The 16,620-nt window shown below is 41.5% G+C and overlaps 1 protein-coding gene across 2 annotated transcripts; it reads left to right on the top strand.

Moving 5' to 3' along the window:
- The first annotated feature begins 1,696 nt into the window (after positions 1–1,696).
- Positions 1,697–12,865, top strand: CD28 (CD28 molecule). 2 transcript variants are annotated; one of them, XM_062640567.1, is made up of 4 exons: positions 1,697–1,899; positions 7,715–8,068; positions 8,316–8,434; positions 11,329–12,865. In XM_062640567.1, exons 1-4 carry the CDS (start codon positions 1,845–1,847, stop codon positions 11,464–11,466), a joined length of 666 nt encoding a protein of 221 aa, XP_062496551.1. In that variant the 5' UTR covers positions 1,697–1,844; the 3' UTR covers positions 11,467–12,865. The 2 variants fall into 2 exon arrangements, with proteins under 2 accessions (XP_062496551.1, XP_062496550.1); XM_062640566.1 differs by having other exon boundaries at positions 11,326–12,865.
- The last annotated feature ends 3,755 nt before the right edge of the window (positions 12,866–16,620 follow it).

Genomic DNA, 16,620 nt, shown 5'->3' with positions numbered 1-16,620 from the left:
AATGGGTTCACTGCCACGCTGAAAAGAATGCACACTGTTCACTCTTGGGTTTTGTTAGTGACATTCCTAGAGTGGTCTCTTCCTACACAACTGTTTCCACAATCAGCTTTCCATCTGAATGGTGCCCCTTTGACAACATATGCCAGTAAAACGAACAGCAGTAGCACTCTGCAGTATACTCTGATAATTCTGTAATGAGGGGAGAATGTAGTCTCTGTGCACTTTGAATCTGTATCCCAAATACAGAAAGGATCTGACAGCCAGGCTGCATAAATGTGCAGCAGGCTCAATAAACATTATGTAGGTTCAGTTACCTGAGCTAGAAGATGTGACAACAGTGGTTTTCAGTTCCAAGACAGTGCAGTTCAGCAAAAAGATACTGAATTTTGTAACTTTGTTGGGGGATTCTCACTTCAAATTAGACTGAGACTATTTCATTGATAACTGCAGGTATACACTCATATGACTCAAAAGGTTATTTAAAAGCCACAAAAATGGGCTAAGAAAGAGAGAATCTAACTATATTTTTTTTTATTTTATTTTTTAAGTACAAGGCAATTCACAAACTTTTAGTATTTCAGGCAGTTTACACCAACTCCAAAACAAAAGAATATTATCAAAACTCCTAGGTTTCAAATGGATACACCAGCTAAGCTGCCCCTTGATTGCATATGAAATTTCTGACAAAACATAGCCTAAAGACCTCAGATACTAAGGGAAAAAGAAAAAGAGTTCATGGGTCTTCATTCCTTTCTGCAACAGCCCAGTTTCCTTGAAAGTCTTCCTCCTAAACACTCTCAGATAAATCACAGATAATGACAGACATCAATGCAGTTCAGTATTTCTACTTTGGTGGACAGAAGTAAACAGGTACTAACCAGAGTTCCTCACAGTTATAAATGCCATTAACTGGCTCTCAGAATCCTGCTGTTTCAAGAGGAGAGGTGACATTGAGCTTGCAGGGCAAAGAGGAGTGAGCATTTACCAAGTGAGTCAAAGAGAAAAACTTTAAATAAGAAGACCTCTAACGAAAGCACTGATTGAGAAGTGTGTCTGCTCTATGCTGCCTTTATTTAGATGCCAATTGGATTACAGTTAAGCTCATTTACGACTTGGGATTTTTTTCAAAAGTGTAGGTATACCAGATCATTATTTCTTGCACTGTTTGGTCTGCATTTAGACAGCCAGCAGATATAGAAAAATGAAAATGAACAAACTGAGATTATCTACTGCCAAAATATGTCAGTGTTCCCAGGTTCTGGGAAGGCAGACAGAAGGAAGGTGGCAGGCCAAGAGAAGAAGGTTTCTGCTCCTGGGAGTGGGGACAGATGGAGCTTCTTGAGCACGCAGCTTCCTGAGGGACCAGGTTTGGCCACCAGGAACTTAAAAACTGCTGTTTGCATCTACCGTGATGATGGGAACAGTATATATCTGTATGTATTCTTGGTAAAAAAAAGCAGCACTGCACCTCTAGGGAAGTCCATTTCTTACTGATAGAAGCAACCCTGCAGAGCCCCAAACACAAGCACGGATCTTGCAATACAGGGACAAGAGTCCCTGTTTTGAAATGCTGGCTTCCACTGACTTTCAGGTGTTACTGAGCTTTGTAGAGGCAACATCCTAAAATCATCAAACAATTTAACTTCCTGTTCAAGCGTTGCCATTACAGTGGTTTCACTTGGCTGTGTATCATGTGCTGCGGAGGGAGGAGGAGAGAAGTTTTGTGAGCAACTGAGGGTGCAGCCTGGCCCCACAGGGAAGGAGGGCTGGTGGTACGGGGCCCTGGGAGATGTGACAGTGCCTGGAGGGGGTGGGGACAAAGCATTAGGCCCACCGTTAGCACCATGCTCTTGGGGATCGTCGTGGTGCTCTGCTTCATCCCCACTGCTGATGTAACAGGTAACAACCCCCCCCACCCTACCCCATTTCAAGCCTATCTGCTGATTTTCCTCATTGTGATGATCAGGGGAGAAAAGGACTAGAATAGCTTTGAATTGACTTGCAGAAATCATTCTGTGTTTGGATGAAAAGGAACAGAGAGAGTGTGCTGCTAAGACTGCATATGGAGCAACTTGATATTACTAAGAAGCTGATGTTTTTCCTGCCACAAGTATCCTTGCAAGATAGGATCCAAAAGATTTCTTTTAATTTGATTTGTCTTTAGATGCATTTGGGAATTGCATGCATAGATAGAGGAGGGTTTATTTCACCTTTCCCCAGCTTTACAGATTTTGCTCACAAGTGCCTACTCTTTAGGGGCAGGGAGGTTGAGCAGACCTGATGCCAGTGCCTCTCTTGGGTCACCCTCTCCACCACCCCCAAGTCTTATGTGCAAGGCTCCAGGGCCCACTATGGCCCAGCTTGGTGTGATGGGCTGCAGAGCTGAGCCCACCCACGTCTTCACAGAACTAGAAAATAAAAGGACCAAAAGCGGAGTTGCTTACTGAGCTCAAAAAATGGGAGGATGGGGATTGCTTTGTTTAGAAATTTATTGTTATTCACGAGATACCTTGCTTCTTTCTGAGAAGATCTTTAACAACATAAAATATCTATTTGTGATTTTGAAATCCTGAGTCTTAGTGAATCTTCTGAATCTTCAGTTGTGGTGGCTGAGGGTATTTTGCCTTGCCGTTGTCTTGACGATGCAGTGTTCGTATGTTCAGAGTTAACAAGGCTTTCCAAGCGGTACATCAAAATGCAAAACAAGGCAAGAGATGATGGCTTTTGCTAGGATAATCTTGAGACAGACAATTTTTTAAACCGTTGGCCTGTGAACTGTTATTATTGGGTGTTCTCCAAATATCGGTGTCTTGTATTTTACAGGGAAGTTACAGGTAGGAACAAAAATCCGTTTTCCAGCATAAAACTTTTCACATATAGAGCATCTTTAAAGGTTTGCTTTTTCTGATATGAGAGATACAATTGAATCTGGTTTTTCCTTATTTCTCCCTTACTGTTCTATAATTCTTTTCCTCAGTGAAGACATTGTAATTTGCATGACACCATGATCTACATTTCTTTAAGAGTTCATAGGCTTTTTGTTTCTTCTTCTTTTCCCATGTTTATAATTCTGTGTTTGCAACATTATAATTATTTCCACAATGGGCTCCTGATTGTCAGAAAAGAAACTGATTCCAGGAAGGAACAAGTATCAGCAATGAGTTAAACAGTTCGACCTTTCTCACTTTTTGCTGGCTAAATAAGTGCCTTGCTAGAGCCTGTAAGAGAGGCAGGTATATGTAGTTGCCTGTCCCATGAATTTTGTGAAATTAGTAGTGTCAGCGGCTTCCCACTGCAGTGTATCACGAATTATCTCATTGTTTTTCTGACCGCATAACCTTCTGGCTTATGGTCTCTGGGTGTTAAAATCAACCTCTAACCCACTAAGGTTACCAGCATGCAGAAGATCTATGAGGGGAGGTGAGCCAAGACTAAGGTGACATCAACCAATTCTTGTTTAAAAAAAACAAAATCACAAACTGACAAGAAACCCCCTGTGTTCACACTGGGGTTTTTCTTGTCAGTTTGCAACAAGTGTCAACTGGGCTTTGTGTAGTAGTATGTTTCCTGCAGTACTCACACCTGTGTAAGAAAGATCAGCAGAAAACAAGTCTATAATGGCTACAAGGGGAAGCTCCCTCCAGCTGTACATTATACACATAGCTGGGTGACCAAAAAGCAAAGCAACAGGGAAAGACCCACATGCCTGGGAAAGAGAAGTTAAAGTAATTGCTCAACAGACCACCAGCAGCAGAACTGGAATACTTTTTTTATAGCACAGCTGTGCAACTTTCTGTTTGTGGATTAAATAACCTCCTTTCAGGTTTTCGCCTACCACCCCAGCAACTTATCTGGGCCATTTTTTTTACTTTACTTATAGAAATCCCAACTTCTCACAGATTCCTTGCTCTGGCAAAAAGCTCCTTGAAGTCAATTGGCATGGAAAAGAAAGAAAGGAGAGTACAAAATATTTTTAGCAGAATATTTTTTCCAATAGCTGATGATGATTCACGGAAAGTTCTGGAAAAAAAACCCTCAAAATAGTTATTTTCCGTACTTTGTCGACTCTATTTCACTTTCTTGGCAAATAAAAAAGGAAGAAAAAAAGTCAATGAAGTTCTGGTTGTATCAGGGGTCCATGATTAAGGAGTTAGAATTTTATGGATATTATCTGTGCATGGCACTTTTTTTTCATGATGCAAAACCTCCTCACGTGTCCGGCATGGCAAATGAGGTATAAAAATTCTTAGCAAACCTTTTGAGATCTCACATACCATTGCATACAAATCGTACGATCCTGGGAAACTTGTAGCCTCTGTACACTGACTTAAATGATTTTACAGTTTTAGACTTCACAGCTTTTTGAAACTGACAATGATTTTTCATAAGCGCCATCATCGTTGCTGGGTAAGGCCAAGATACAGATATTTATTACTATGCAGCATGACTGAACACAGCTCTGGAAATGGCGATCATAGCCCTGTTTAGGGGAAAGCATACACCAATGGAAACACATACTAAATGTTTCAGAGTTTCACCATTCCATTTTAATAAACCCAAAGTGACACTTACAAGAAAAAGTACGTAGGCAAAAGCAGTCTCAGCCCATCTTTGCTCAGAATGGTCCAGATACAACTAAGAATATAATCAATTCCTATTCAGATCACAAGTGAAGTAAGGGATGTCTGGTCTTATTTTGTCTTATCCATGAAACTAATACACATTTTGGCATGATTTACTTTCTCCAATTCAAAAAACCCAAGCCTGGAGGAGGAAGCGGGCCAGTCTAACACTCCTGTGTGGGGTAAGCCTGCCTTGCCCCTGCTGGCATTGCAGCCCAACTGATTCCTGTGCTACTAATTAGTTCCTACAAATGAAAACCAAAAGATCTTCCTCAATTTAGACTTGAACTAGTAGAGCCACTTTGTGAAAACAGATTTGAGTGCTTAGCTTAAATCACGTAGGAGCAGTCTTCATTTAAAGTCTTCACAATTACACTTTTTCCCAGTGCTGAGCCATGCTGCATCCCAACATCAGCAGCATGGGGACAGGTTATCAACACACAGCCTGCACGTCAAGGCAAACAGACCAGAGCAAAACCCCAAGAGGTGGAAATAAGTTGAAAGAACTTACTATTTTAGGTAGGTGTATCAAAAGAGACTGGTTGCAAATTAGCACAGTGTTATGACAGGGACATAAATAGCCCAAAACTGTAGCCAAATAGCGAATCTCAAGGCATGAAGCTAGGTACTAAACATCAGGATTCCACATTAGCTGACAACAGCAAAAGGCGGCGGGAAGTTGTTGAGGTCTGCAGATGAGTCTAAAATAACTTTTGAAGGTGGTCCCTCAGGGATGAGATTTTAGTGCTCTTTGTCCTTCCTTTGGCCATAGTGAAAATCTGAACAGGCTCAGCAATAAACATCCATTAGTTTTCTATAAGTACTTGCAGCAGAAAACAGGCAAGCATTTTTCTGAAGTATAACGCTTCTGCAAGCCTCTGTTCCAGGATGCCTGTTCTGGTTGTAAACTCTGTCACAGGGATTGCATACACCTTTAGAAGAGACCTTTTCTGTCTCAGTCAGGGTTGTACTGGTGGGCACTATTGCAGTGCAAATCAGAATAAATGTCTTGAGCGAGATGTGTAGAATTCTGCTGTGCTAAAGGTAGAACAGTTCTATTGCAGACAAGTACATTGCCACTTAGGCCAAAGATCAATTTTCTGGCCAACAAAAATATGATGAAATACCTTGTCTAAAGGGGTGGAATCCAAACCTCCCCCTCTTTACTCATGCCTTATAAGCCCATGTGAGAGCTTTTGTTGGAAAATGCTGATTCGATGAAACTGAAATGTTTTGTTGAAATGTCTTCGTTTCAATGAAAATTCACCACAGGCAGCAGCTCAAGTAGAAACCTGCCTTGTTTGCTATTACTCAGTTACTGCTCAGTTCCGGGACTCCATGATCTGTGCTTTTTTCTGCTGGAAAGCCTGGAAATCCTCATCCTTCATCAAAATAAGAAGTTTCATAGTGTTTGGGTTCCCTGCAAGCATGGGAGTTCAGAGCTGCAATGAGCCCTGCTCAGCCCTACATACTAACTATGTTGAACAAAGAAACACAAGGAAATTAGACCACAGTCTTTCTTTGATAAATCTGCGGCAGTAGAGCATTCCCTGTCTCATGGCTTCCTGATCTCATGAGTAGAAAAGGATGTTAAACAAGACTTTCAGTGAGAAAATGAGCAACTTCAGCAGTTTCATGGGTTGGGCTGATAACTAGAGAACCTGCTAGCAGTGGGTTGTTTTTACTGCCCACACCCTATCACTAGTCTTGGCCATCTCATGCATCTCTGTGTTTACTTTACTCCCTGGATCACATTCATCCCAAAGGAGTATCCTGTGCAAAAGGCTGGGGTACTCCATCTTCTTGTGTGGGTATAAACACACTAAATGTAGCTTTCTGGTCCTAAATATTGTTAAACATGGTGAAATACTTGTTTTCTGGGCATTCTGGATCTGGCCTCTTTCCCATTCATTTCCCTTACTAGCCTTTTCTGAAGTCTCATCACCTGGATTAATTAGAAAGAATATAGTTTTTGCAGCAGATTTTCAGGACAAGAGATAGAATTGTAATTCTCACAACCACAGCAATTCTCAGGGATCTATAAAAGGCTACTAAGACCTCATGTGAGTTGAGCTTGCCTGAAGAGTTGCATAATCATATACACACACAAAAGGGCTGTCCTTTGTTCTGGCAAGTTCCTAGCCTGAAAGCCAGAACTCCCGTCCTCTTACTTACAGGTCACCATTCGTGACCACCTTGTCACCAAAAGTTGGGCCTTGTTTGTACAGGATGATTTTTCTTGGAAGAAGTTGTCTTTCTGCATAGTCCTTGCAGTGTTTCATTGTTTGGCACGTAGTAGCACAGAGGTCTATATGTCAGAAAACATTTCCTGTTTATGTATTAGTCTGGTCAATTCAAATTGAATTATACCTTCATGCGATGCTTTTCTGCAGGCCATTCAAATGCTAAGTGCCAATGCAGCATCAAATTAGTCAGCTCCTGAGTCCTTTGAGAGATTAAGAATCTACTACAGCTGCTAGCTAGAGAAATGACTTATTTTACATTAAAATGACAGCAGTTCATGCTTTCAGTGCTCATTGTCCAAGGTCCAAACCTTTGAAATTGTTCAGCAAATCCACCTGCAAACTCTTCAAGTCTGTCATATGATTAAAAAGCAAATGTATAAATAATATTCTTTTATCTGACTGCTAAACTCAGCATTTAATTCACAGCATTTTCACTCCATAATGTCTCCTGGGAAAATGCCTGCTAAGGAAAGGGTAGACTAAGGTGGCCTTATAAGTATACACATGCACACACATTGCAGAGTAGCCTTCTGAGCCCTGATGCTAAGTATTTATCACATGGGCCACTTTCTGTACCAGTGTTCTGATTCTGAAGAAAAACACTCTTGACTTCACACTTTCCCCTAGTGACTATGTAGTTATTTATTTAAAGGGGAATTGTAGCAATAAGAGCTCCTGTGAGAAACTGCTTCTGCAGCTTGGTGGTTATGTACCCTGGTAGGAAGTGTCAGCAAAGGAGTTGTGGAGAAGAGTTGCATGGGAGGATGTGTGGCTCTGAAGTGTTTCTGTATCTCATGCAGTATTTTATAAATAAGTGTTTTTCTCACTTTCTCCTCTCTCTTCCAGAAAACAAGATTTTAGTAGATCAGAGTCCTTTGCTCACTGTAGCTCACAAAAACGCAACTCTAGTCTGCAATTACACATACAATGGAACGGGGAAGGAGTTTCGAGCTTCACTGCACAAAGGAACAGACAGAGCGGTTGAAGTTTGCTTTATTTTATGGAACGCGACCAAAATTAGCAGCAATTCAAATAAAGAATTCAACTGCGAGGGGATTCATGATAAAGACAAAGTCATCTTCAATCTCTGGAATATGAGTGTCAACCAAACTGACATTTACTTCTGCAAAATTGAGGCCATGTATCCACCCCCGTATGTCTACAATGAGAAGAGTAATGGCACGGTCATTCATGTGAAAGGTAAGCTGAGAACTCTCTGTAGGCCAGTATCCTCCCTATACACACTCTCTACATGATGGCTTAATGCAGTTAGTTTCCTTTAAAAAAAAATAAGTTGGGTTGCGTGGTAAAACTACATCACTGCTCCAGGTGTCCTGAAGAAGGTGATGATTAATACAAATAATTCATTGGAACAAGGAGTAAATAAGCAAAGATTGAGGGGGTTGCTTTCACGTACTTAAAGTTTTCTTTGTTCTTTTCCTTGAAGAGACACCCATGCAAATACAAGAGCCTCAGTCTGCAATTCCTTTGTGGACTATGGTGGCAGTGACTGGAGTTCTTGCTTTCTACAGTATGCTGATAACCGCAGCTTTTGTTAACTACTGGGTAAGAAACTACTATTTTCCTTTGCTCTATGTGTTCTTTGTCCTAGTTCATTTTTTAGTCTATACTTGCTGTGCTTACCACAAACTCACTGATACCCCTCACCTCAGGATCACAGTGCTTCTTCATCCCCGCTACACCCCAAAAGAGGTGAAACACCAGATGCTGTCCAGGTGGGCAGTCAGGCCTCTGCAGTAGAGGGCTAAAGCAAATAGTACTGCCGCAGTGTTGCCAGTGCCCAGCACACTAGAAATACTGTGACACAGTCTCTAGCTCTGCCAATTGTCTGTGTCAAGGAAATCCGGCACTACAAGCATTCCTGGAAAAACCCTTTGAGCCTAGACTGAGAAAAGGAGCGCACCTACAGTAAAACTATCTTAGTGAATGCTCAGTTAGCCCAAGGCCATCTGCACCGATGCCTTGTGCCTATCCACCTATTCCCTCAAGTACGTGATATTTCTAGCAGCTTGGCTGCAAGCAAACAGGAGCACTGTGATCTCAGTAGTCCCTTGTCTGCCTCTGTACATTAATGCTAAAAAAGCTGAGACAGTCTTATGGCTCATTATTTTTGCTTTCTAATCTCTCTGGAGAGTTGGCTGGCCAAGGCCACATCCAGTTCTGCCTGGTGGAGTACAGAGAGAGTGAGGTGTGATGGAGAGGCAGCAGGAGGACATCTTCCTAGACAAGTCTTAGGACTGTGATCTCCCAGAGCTGATTTACACTAGTTACTCCATGTGGAAAAGACTTCAACAATGATCATAGAGAGCTGTGTTCCTTGCATTCTGCCCTTGTCCTGTATCTTTGTCATTAAATACCAATTATCAGTACATTAGGAGGTAGCCTGTAAAAAGAGCCCAGAGTCCCTGAGAGGTTCAATGTGTGTATACAGAAAGCCACTCTCACTGCTGGTTGAATATTGAGATCTGTTAGGCATTTCACAAAAATATGCTTGTTCAATATATAATTATTTCTGATGGAAAACATCAAATGGGGCATTGCCATAGGAAAATGCAGAGGCAGGTCCTTCTTTGTGCCCTACTGTGGAGGCTGACTCCTAGGAGAGTTGAGAGGATTACAGCAAACAGCTGATGGCATTACAATGCTGTGCTACAGTGGCTGTGCCTGATGAGACACTGTAGATTCAAATCCATCATTTACAATCTGAACCATTTTCTCTGCTATATTCATTTGGTACCTAATGGCTACACACTTTGCTACTAACATGTCTGCCCCCAGCAAGAGTGGCAAGGCTGCACTGTGATGCGTGCCATTCACTGCATCAGTTTTTACCTGCTGTTATCTCTGCTGGAGATATTCTCCTGATAATATGTACTCTGAGCATGGATATATTTAGCGTGTTGCTGAGTATAAATACAGCTGCCTAGAAGACATTGTGGAAAAAAAACTCCCAAAATATGATACTTGACAGCCACAGCAAGCCTGTTTCACCTGAGTTCCTGAAAGCAGCTAAAGATTCCTCCATTTACATAACAGTTCTGCCTTCCCTGGAGGAAAAGGCTGCTTTCCTCTCCAGAAGCATCAGTCTTTGATCCTGTGACAGTCCAGCATTCATTCATGCTAGCAAAATGTCTTTCTCCCAAGCAAAATTGCCTTTTAGGTGAATTAATAATCATATATTATGGAGTTGAACACACACAAGTAAAGCTTTTGTATCTATTGATATATATACACCACCTGCATTGCATGACTTAAACAGCATGTAACTTACAGTGAACACCTTGCATATATATATATGATTAATATAAAAAAGCTTAAAATGTTTCCTAGTAACTGCCCTACTCTATATGTACAGCATAACTCAGCCACCAGATTTTCTAATACAAAGCTCCTCCAATTCTGCAGCATCACAAGCATATTGCAGCATATGCAAATATTTATGTACCTAAGAAGGAAACGTCAGTATAAGGGAGATTTACAAAAGAAGGTATAATCAGTATTAACAAAAAAGCAAGGAAGCACTTTACCTAGCCCCTGATCAATAAAGCCTTCAGCTACACAGAAACACCAACCTTATGCACAGCCTGCAGAAGTCAGAGGCTCAACTGCTGCTGTAGCCACAAACTTCCTCTATGATTACAGGCAAATTATTTCACCTGTCTTCTGCTGCTTGCATTTCTGAGACAGATGATGCCTCCCTTGTCTCACAGGGACATTATAAAGCAGGAATTCAACAGTGGAAATGAGATTTTTGAGGCTCAGATAGTGATACAAATAGAAGATTAACATCAGCTTTGATTCTTTTGCACCTCAAAGGAAGGCTTAGAACAATAAAGGCATTGTATGATACTTCTGTAAATGGTAGGCAAACCATGATACACATATCCTAGGCTGATTTTTCCTGCTTCTTTTTGAGTTAAGCTGATATCCTTTTTCCTCCTAATAAAGGAGGACAGCCTTCACTGTTCAGGCTGCATTGCTTCTGCTGAGTCACTTCACAGCTGAGAATTGGTGGTGAGAGGCACCAGTTTGTATCCTTGCAAAACTAACAGTGTAAATCTCTTGGCAGATAAGCTGGAGATGTACATTCAGGTTGGGCAAACTCCATAGATTATTTTATGAGAATGTGTGTTCCAATCTTTCTGTAAATGCCCTTAAACCTGAGGCTGCCTAACGTCTGCTTCCCTGAATCAGGAACTAAGGTCAGAACTGTCCGCAGTTAATATGAGAGTTGGGTGAGACGATTTGTTAATTCGAAGAAGGAAAAATTAATTAAATCCATTACTAACTTCTCTCAGGTCTTCTTAATATTCAACCCCCCTCTGTTCAAAGGACCCCTGTTCCCCTTCTTCATTTCCCTTCTCAAGTGCTCACCCCAGGGGGGACAGACTAATTGCAGAAATGTTTTCACACTTCTCTTCACCCTTTTCCCACAGCAGAAATCTAAAAAGAACCTGTACCATCAGAGTGACTACATGAACATGACTCCCCGGCACCCACCATACCAGAAGAACAAGGGTTACCCGTCCTATGCACCAACACGAGACTACACTGCATATCGGTCCTGGCAGCCGTGATGATACTCACCAGCTGACCTACTAGTGGCCTTGGGTGCTTCTAGGCAGTCACTTGCTCTTGGACATGGAAGGACAGCCTCTCATTTTCCCATCATGTTTGTTGTTATTGATCATGGATAACTACATCACAGCAAGTATTGGCTAAACTTTGATATAATATACTAAAAGAAAACCAAACAAACATAAAACCAAGGGGGAAGTTAAAAGGACTGTTTTCCATGATGGCTGAAAATGGGATACAACTTGTGATGAGGGTTGTCAGTGGGTAAGACAGAAAGATGGAATCAGAACTCAGAGCTGGTCTGCTCCTAACACTTGTGGTTTTGCCTAGCTGTTAGGAGACCCAGAACATCTGACCTTTCCCAATAACTGCAGCGTTAGACTTAACCCTTAGTTTCCTTTCCTGTATGTCTAATCCTCAGACACCCTTGTTAAATATGGCAAAATGCAAAAAAAATAAAAGGATTTTCTCCCCTACAAGACCAGGGCACAGTCTGAACTTCAAAACACATGCTTGAAAGAAAGACTGAAAAGTCAGCCAAGCTATTAGGCTGTGGCACAAATGGGCTGCCAGGACAAATCAAGCCGATAGAAAACTACTAAACCTTCAATACGTGACCCCTTAGGTTGGATACTTTGCTATAAGGCCATTTGAAGTCATGGCCAAGCAAATCCACAGAGTGAGAAAGTAATCAACCTAGAGACAAAATAAAGACAATCAGGAGAGGAAGAAAGATCTGTCGTCATCATGAAGAACCCCATTTCTGTTTTGTTTGCCTCCTACAGCGAGGGAACAGAAAGTTGTATGGGAAGCATTAGAAAACACAGAGGTCAGATTTGGAGGAGAGCTTTACCTCCTTTTTTAGTTTTTGTTTCTATCCAGAAGGCATTCTGCCGAGTCCTCCTGAAAACGCGTGCACATCTTCCAGCATCTAGGCCGTACCAGACGGGAGCTCTTCTGAAAATCTAGGTCCAGACATGAGCAACTAACGATCACTTGAATTTTTTTCCCATAAGCACCCAAGGTTTTGGGTTGTGAGAGGGTACTTCATTCCCACCATTGTGAATCAGAAATGCAAGCGCTCAGCCACTGCAGGAACTCCTCTAGGCTCTTCAAGGAACTTTTTGTTGACTGGAGGTTACCTTTCCATCTAAAGACGTTCTTCAGGAATGCTCCATGCTGGATTAGGACAAAGTTTTCAGCAAAATCTGTTTCATCCTTTCAATTAAGCATGTTTACATTAATAAGACATCCTAAATTGTAATTGGGATTGTCTTGGCATAACATCCATTTTCACACTGAGGAGTTGAGGTTTATTTTATAGTGACTAATATATATATAATTAAATAAAAAATAAATCAGATTTCCATCTTGAAATAAAATTAGGATTGTGCAACATTCCCTTTCCTCCAAATTGGATTAAGCAGATTCTTTCCCTCTTTGGAGGGACATGACAAAAGAAGAGATGTGGAAGTGTGGCAATAATCTGCTTGTATCGCCACAAACCATGTTATTGGAGGGTGCTACGCCACTTCTATGCAGCAGTGGCTTGCCTGAGCACCCACTGCCATGAGGCAGCGCTGTGTGCTTGGTATAGGACTGTGGTCTTGGACCCAGCAGGCCCTGAGAGCACTCCTCTGGGTCAGTTCAGCAAACCCAAAAGGTTATGATTATGTTTCTTCTCCTTGCCCCTCACTACATGCACAAACCCTCCAAGACTGACATTTTTTTCACATAAACATTTTACCCTCTCTTCCTGAAAAGCCCCTTACTGTGCCTTTGTACCACAGCTGAGGCAGCAAGGTGCAGGTGCAGAGGGCAGAGGGGAATGAGCCAGACAGGACCCATGGCAATCCCTGCATGGTCCCATCTTGGCTGTTCTTGCACTGACTGGGGGAATGCTAATGCCTTGCCACCTTCCTCCTCACTTGGAGGAGAGATGTGGATGATCCTGTGCCAGGGGCATCCAGCCACTTCTGGTAGAGAGCAGCAGGCTTTGTGCAGTCCTCTGACAGGGTAAGGCACTGTTTCGTCAGTCTCCATGCCATCTACCAGTGTTGTCATTGTATAACCCAACATTAACAACTGCTCTGATTACAATGCACTGTGAAAAATTACATCTTCTAGTGCAAATATAAGGTGAGATGGCAAATGTGTATCAAAAGCATAAAACAGAGCAAATGTTCTCTATTTAAACTTCATGTATATGGTTTTAGATACAGATGTTTCTATTTCATTATATCTATATTCCCTAGAGTATTATTATACTTTTTGCAATCTTGTTTTAAAATTATTAAATAGATACAGTAAATTAAAACTGAATAAATGCATTGGGCCTGAGGCTAGTCAGAGAAAAGTATTACTTTCTAAAGCAAATGTTGGTATAATTTGCTTTCCTTCCCCTAACACTTTTGTAATTTCCATATCTAAAGCATACTGATAGCTCCCAGGACATGATACTGGAAAGTAAGTCCTGGAACATCTGGAACAAGATTAATTCATTTGACTGACCAAAAAGAAAGAGAGATACATCCTAGACATATAATGAAACAAATGTGAAGAATCAGGACAGGAGAAGCCCCAGCACTGTGTAAAAGTGGACATTGCTGTTATATTAAAGAACTGTAGGGACACAGATTACAGACTGTTGGCACTGAGATACCAGTAAATACCTTTTATCCACCACTGTAAGGGACTAAATGAAAGTGTTTGCAGAGAAGCAAGCCATTTAAGCCTGGAGTTTGGCTCTGCATATGTGGATTAGCATATATGACAAACAGAGCAATCCTAATTTATTCCATCTGGTTTTAGGCAATGCATAACATGCCAGGACAGCCCTGGCCCTCCCTGGCCCTGCCTTTGGGGACTATATACTGTTTACAGGATGATGTAAAGAGAAACCTCCCTCTGTTGCAACTCTGAACTTGGAAACTGGCCATTATGGAGGACAGCAAGAGATCGATAGGGTTTTCTGCCTTCCACACAGGTCTTAATTCAAATGCAAATATAGTCTTGCCAAACAGTGATTTAATTTTTCATCCTCCTTCCCTCCACTTCTGGATCTCAGTGTCAAACGAACATCTGATATGCAGTCATCATATCTGAATGGCAATCAACATATGTTGCAAGGGGTCAACCAAGGGTTGTGCTGCTCCAGCCCCCTGTATGCTGATTCCTGTTCTGCATGTATCCCACACAGTACGAAACAACAGCCTGTCTCTTCCATGCTTCCAGGAACCAAGCCCCTAGGAGACAAATGCTGAGGAGTTATCTTTGCAGTATCTTGAGCCTTCACCACTGGGGCTATCAGGGTTACTAATGCCAAAAGTCTTGGATATTCCTTCTAGTTTGAATACCCCAAATTCCAATATCCTTCTCCTGCATGAGAGTTTTTGAAAATGCCTCTTCTTTCTCCTGCAGCCATAAACATGGACTCTGCATGTCTGTCAAGCAATTTCACATCTTCCTTCTTTGCATATCATCTCTTTTCCTTTCACCTCTATGGCAGACTCAGCAGTTCAGGAACCCATCCATTTGTTAATCTCTAACACCATTGTGCAGCCTTCCACTGTACCCCTGACTAGTTATTCACTTCACAAAGGCTGTCTTGTATGCCACATTCCTCTTCAGTTTGGGGTAAGGAGTTGCCATAGGAGATTGGAGCCATGTGGTGATTGGATAGGTGCATATTTTCTGTTTGAAGGATTTGGGGGTCTTTCATCCCTTTGATTTTTTCCATAATCTTCAGATTTTCAGTCATGCCAAACAACCACGTGGGAATCTCACACACCACGTGCTTCCCACAGTGCATTTAATTTCTGCACGTTTAATTTCCTATGCATAGCAGGCTTTCGGCTATTGCCATGTTCATTATACCTGCAGACATGCCCTGACAGCAGAAGCAACTGTGGCTACTGATGGTATGTTTGATACTAATAAATAACACAGTACAAAAAGCTTGAACCTTAGGAGCACACAAGCAAAGACTTCAGTGCTAAAGATCAAATCTTTCCGCTTTCGGCAAGGCTTTTGCTGTGTGACTGGAAAATACTTTATTCAAGATGAATCACAGACCAAGGCATAATTTCGTTAGTCACTCAGACTAACCAGAAAACAGGTATGGGTAATGAGTACAACATCAGCTTTCTTAAGGTCCAATAAAGAGTAGGAAAGGCTGCAAACAGCACAAGGCAGTAATTTGTAGCTAAAGTCAGTGCCTGTAAGTGGCTCTGAGAATGAAACATTACTAGCTGCTTATCTTGATGCAAATGGATTGTTCTTCACAATTAGGTGCTTTTGTTAGAGCATCACATTACACTATGTTACTATTCCAGCCTCAGGGGCATGCAGATATTCTGATGTGGCCAATTTGGCTGAGAAAGTATCAGGAGGCTGCCAATTTTATACAAACCCATTTGCAAAGAGACAAAAGTTGAATGGTCTCAAATTTATGGTGGGTTTCTCTGGTTTTGCTTTTAAACTGGATCTCCAAGACCAAGGCACTGGTTCTCACTTTGTTTTTTCTCTTTATACTTTTTTCTGTTAAAAAAAAAAGAAAAAAGAAAAAGAAAGAAATGTAACTTTATTTTCAGGACCCATAAACCTACCAGGAGCACTTCAGTTTTGGGAAATATCTGTGTCTCATTGATCTAACAGTTGAAATGACAGGGAATTTTCAAATGCCACAGTTTTCCTAGCCATTACATCATTATGAGGCCACATCATTCCTTTTCCTCACTGGCTTTTTATTCCATCAAGAGAAGTATTCTGGGTCATATTGAAATGTTTTCACGGTCTGGAACAACTCTAGTTTTTTAGTCAGGAAAAATTGCTCCCTAACCAGCAAAAACAAAGACACAAACAAGCAATTTGTAACAGTGCAGTTCTGTGGAAATTAACATAGCGGTTTCAGTCTGGTAGGAGGATCAAATGGCCTTTTTACAAAATCCTTTTGCTCTAAAGTAAAGAAGCTTAAGAAATTACATACTAAAGTACCTTAAAAGAAAAGACATCAGGTTGCAAAATCAAGAAATCAAAGGCAGGAAATGCCAGAAGGAAGCTTTCCCATCCAGCCTCTCTTCTGCCCCCTTGTGTGACCGGAGTGGCTCTTTACAACTGCATTTTTTGCCTGCCTGCAGCGACTTCGTCTCCTA

Source organism: Pezoporus occidentalis, unplaced genomic scaffold, assembly GCF_034315485.1.
Source record: "Pezoporus occidentalis ecotype Australia unplaced genomic scaffold, CSIRO_AGI_Poc_V1 ctg66, whole genome shotgun sequence".
NCBI lineage: Eukaryota > Metazoa > Chordata > Aves > Psittaciformes > Psittacidae > Pezoporus > Pezoporus occidentalis.
This window is presented reverse-complemented; position numbering and strand designations above follow the sequence as displayed.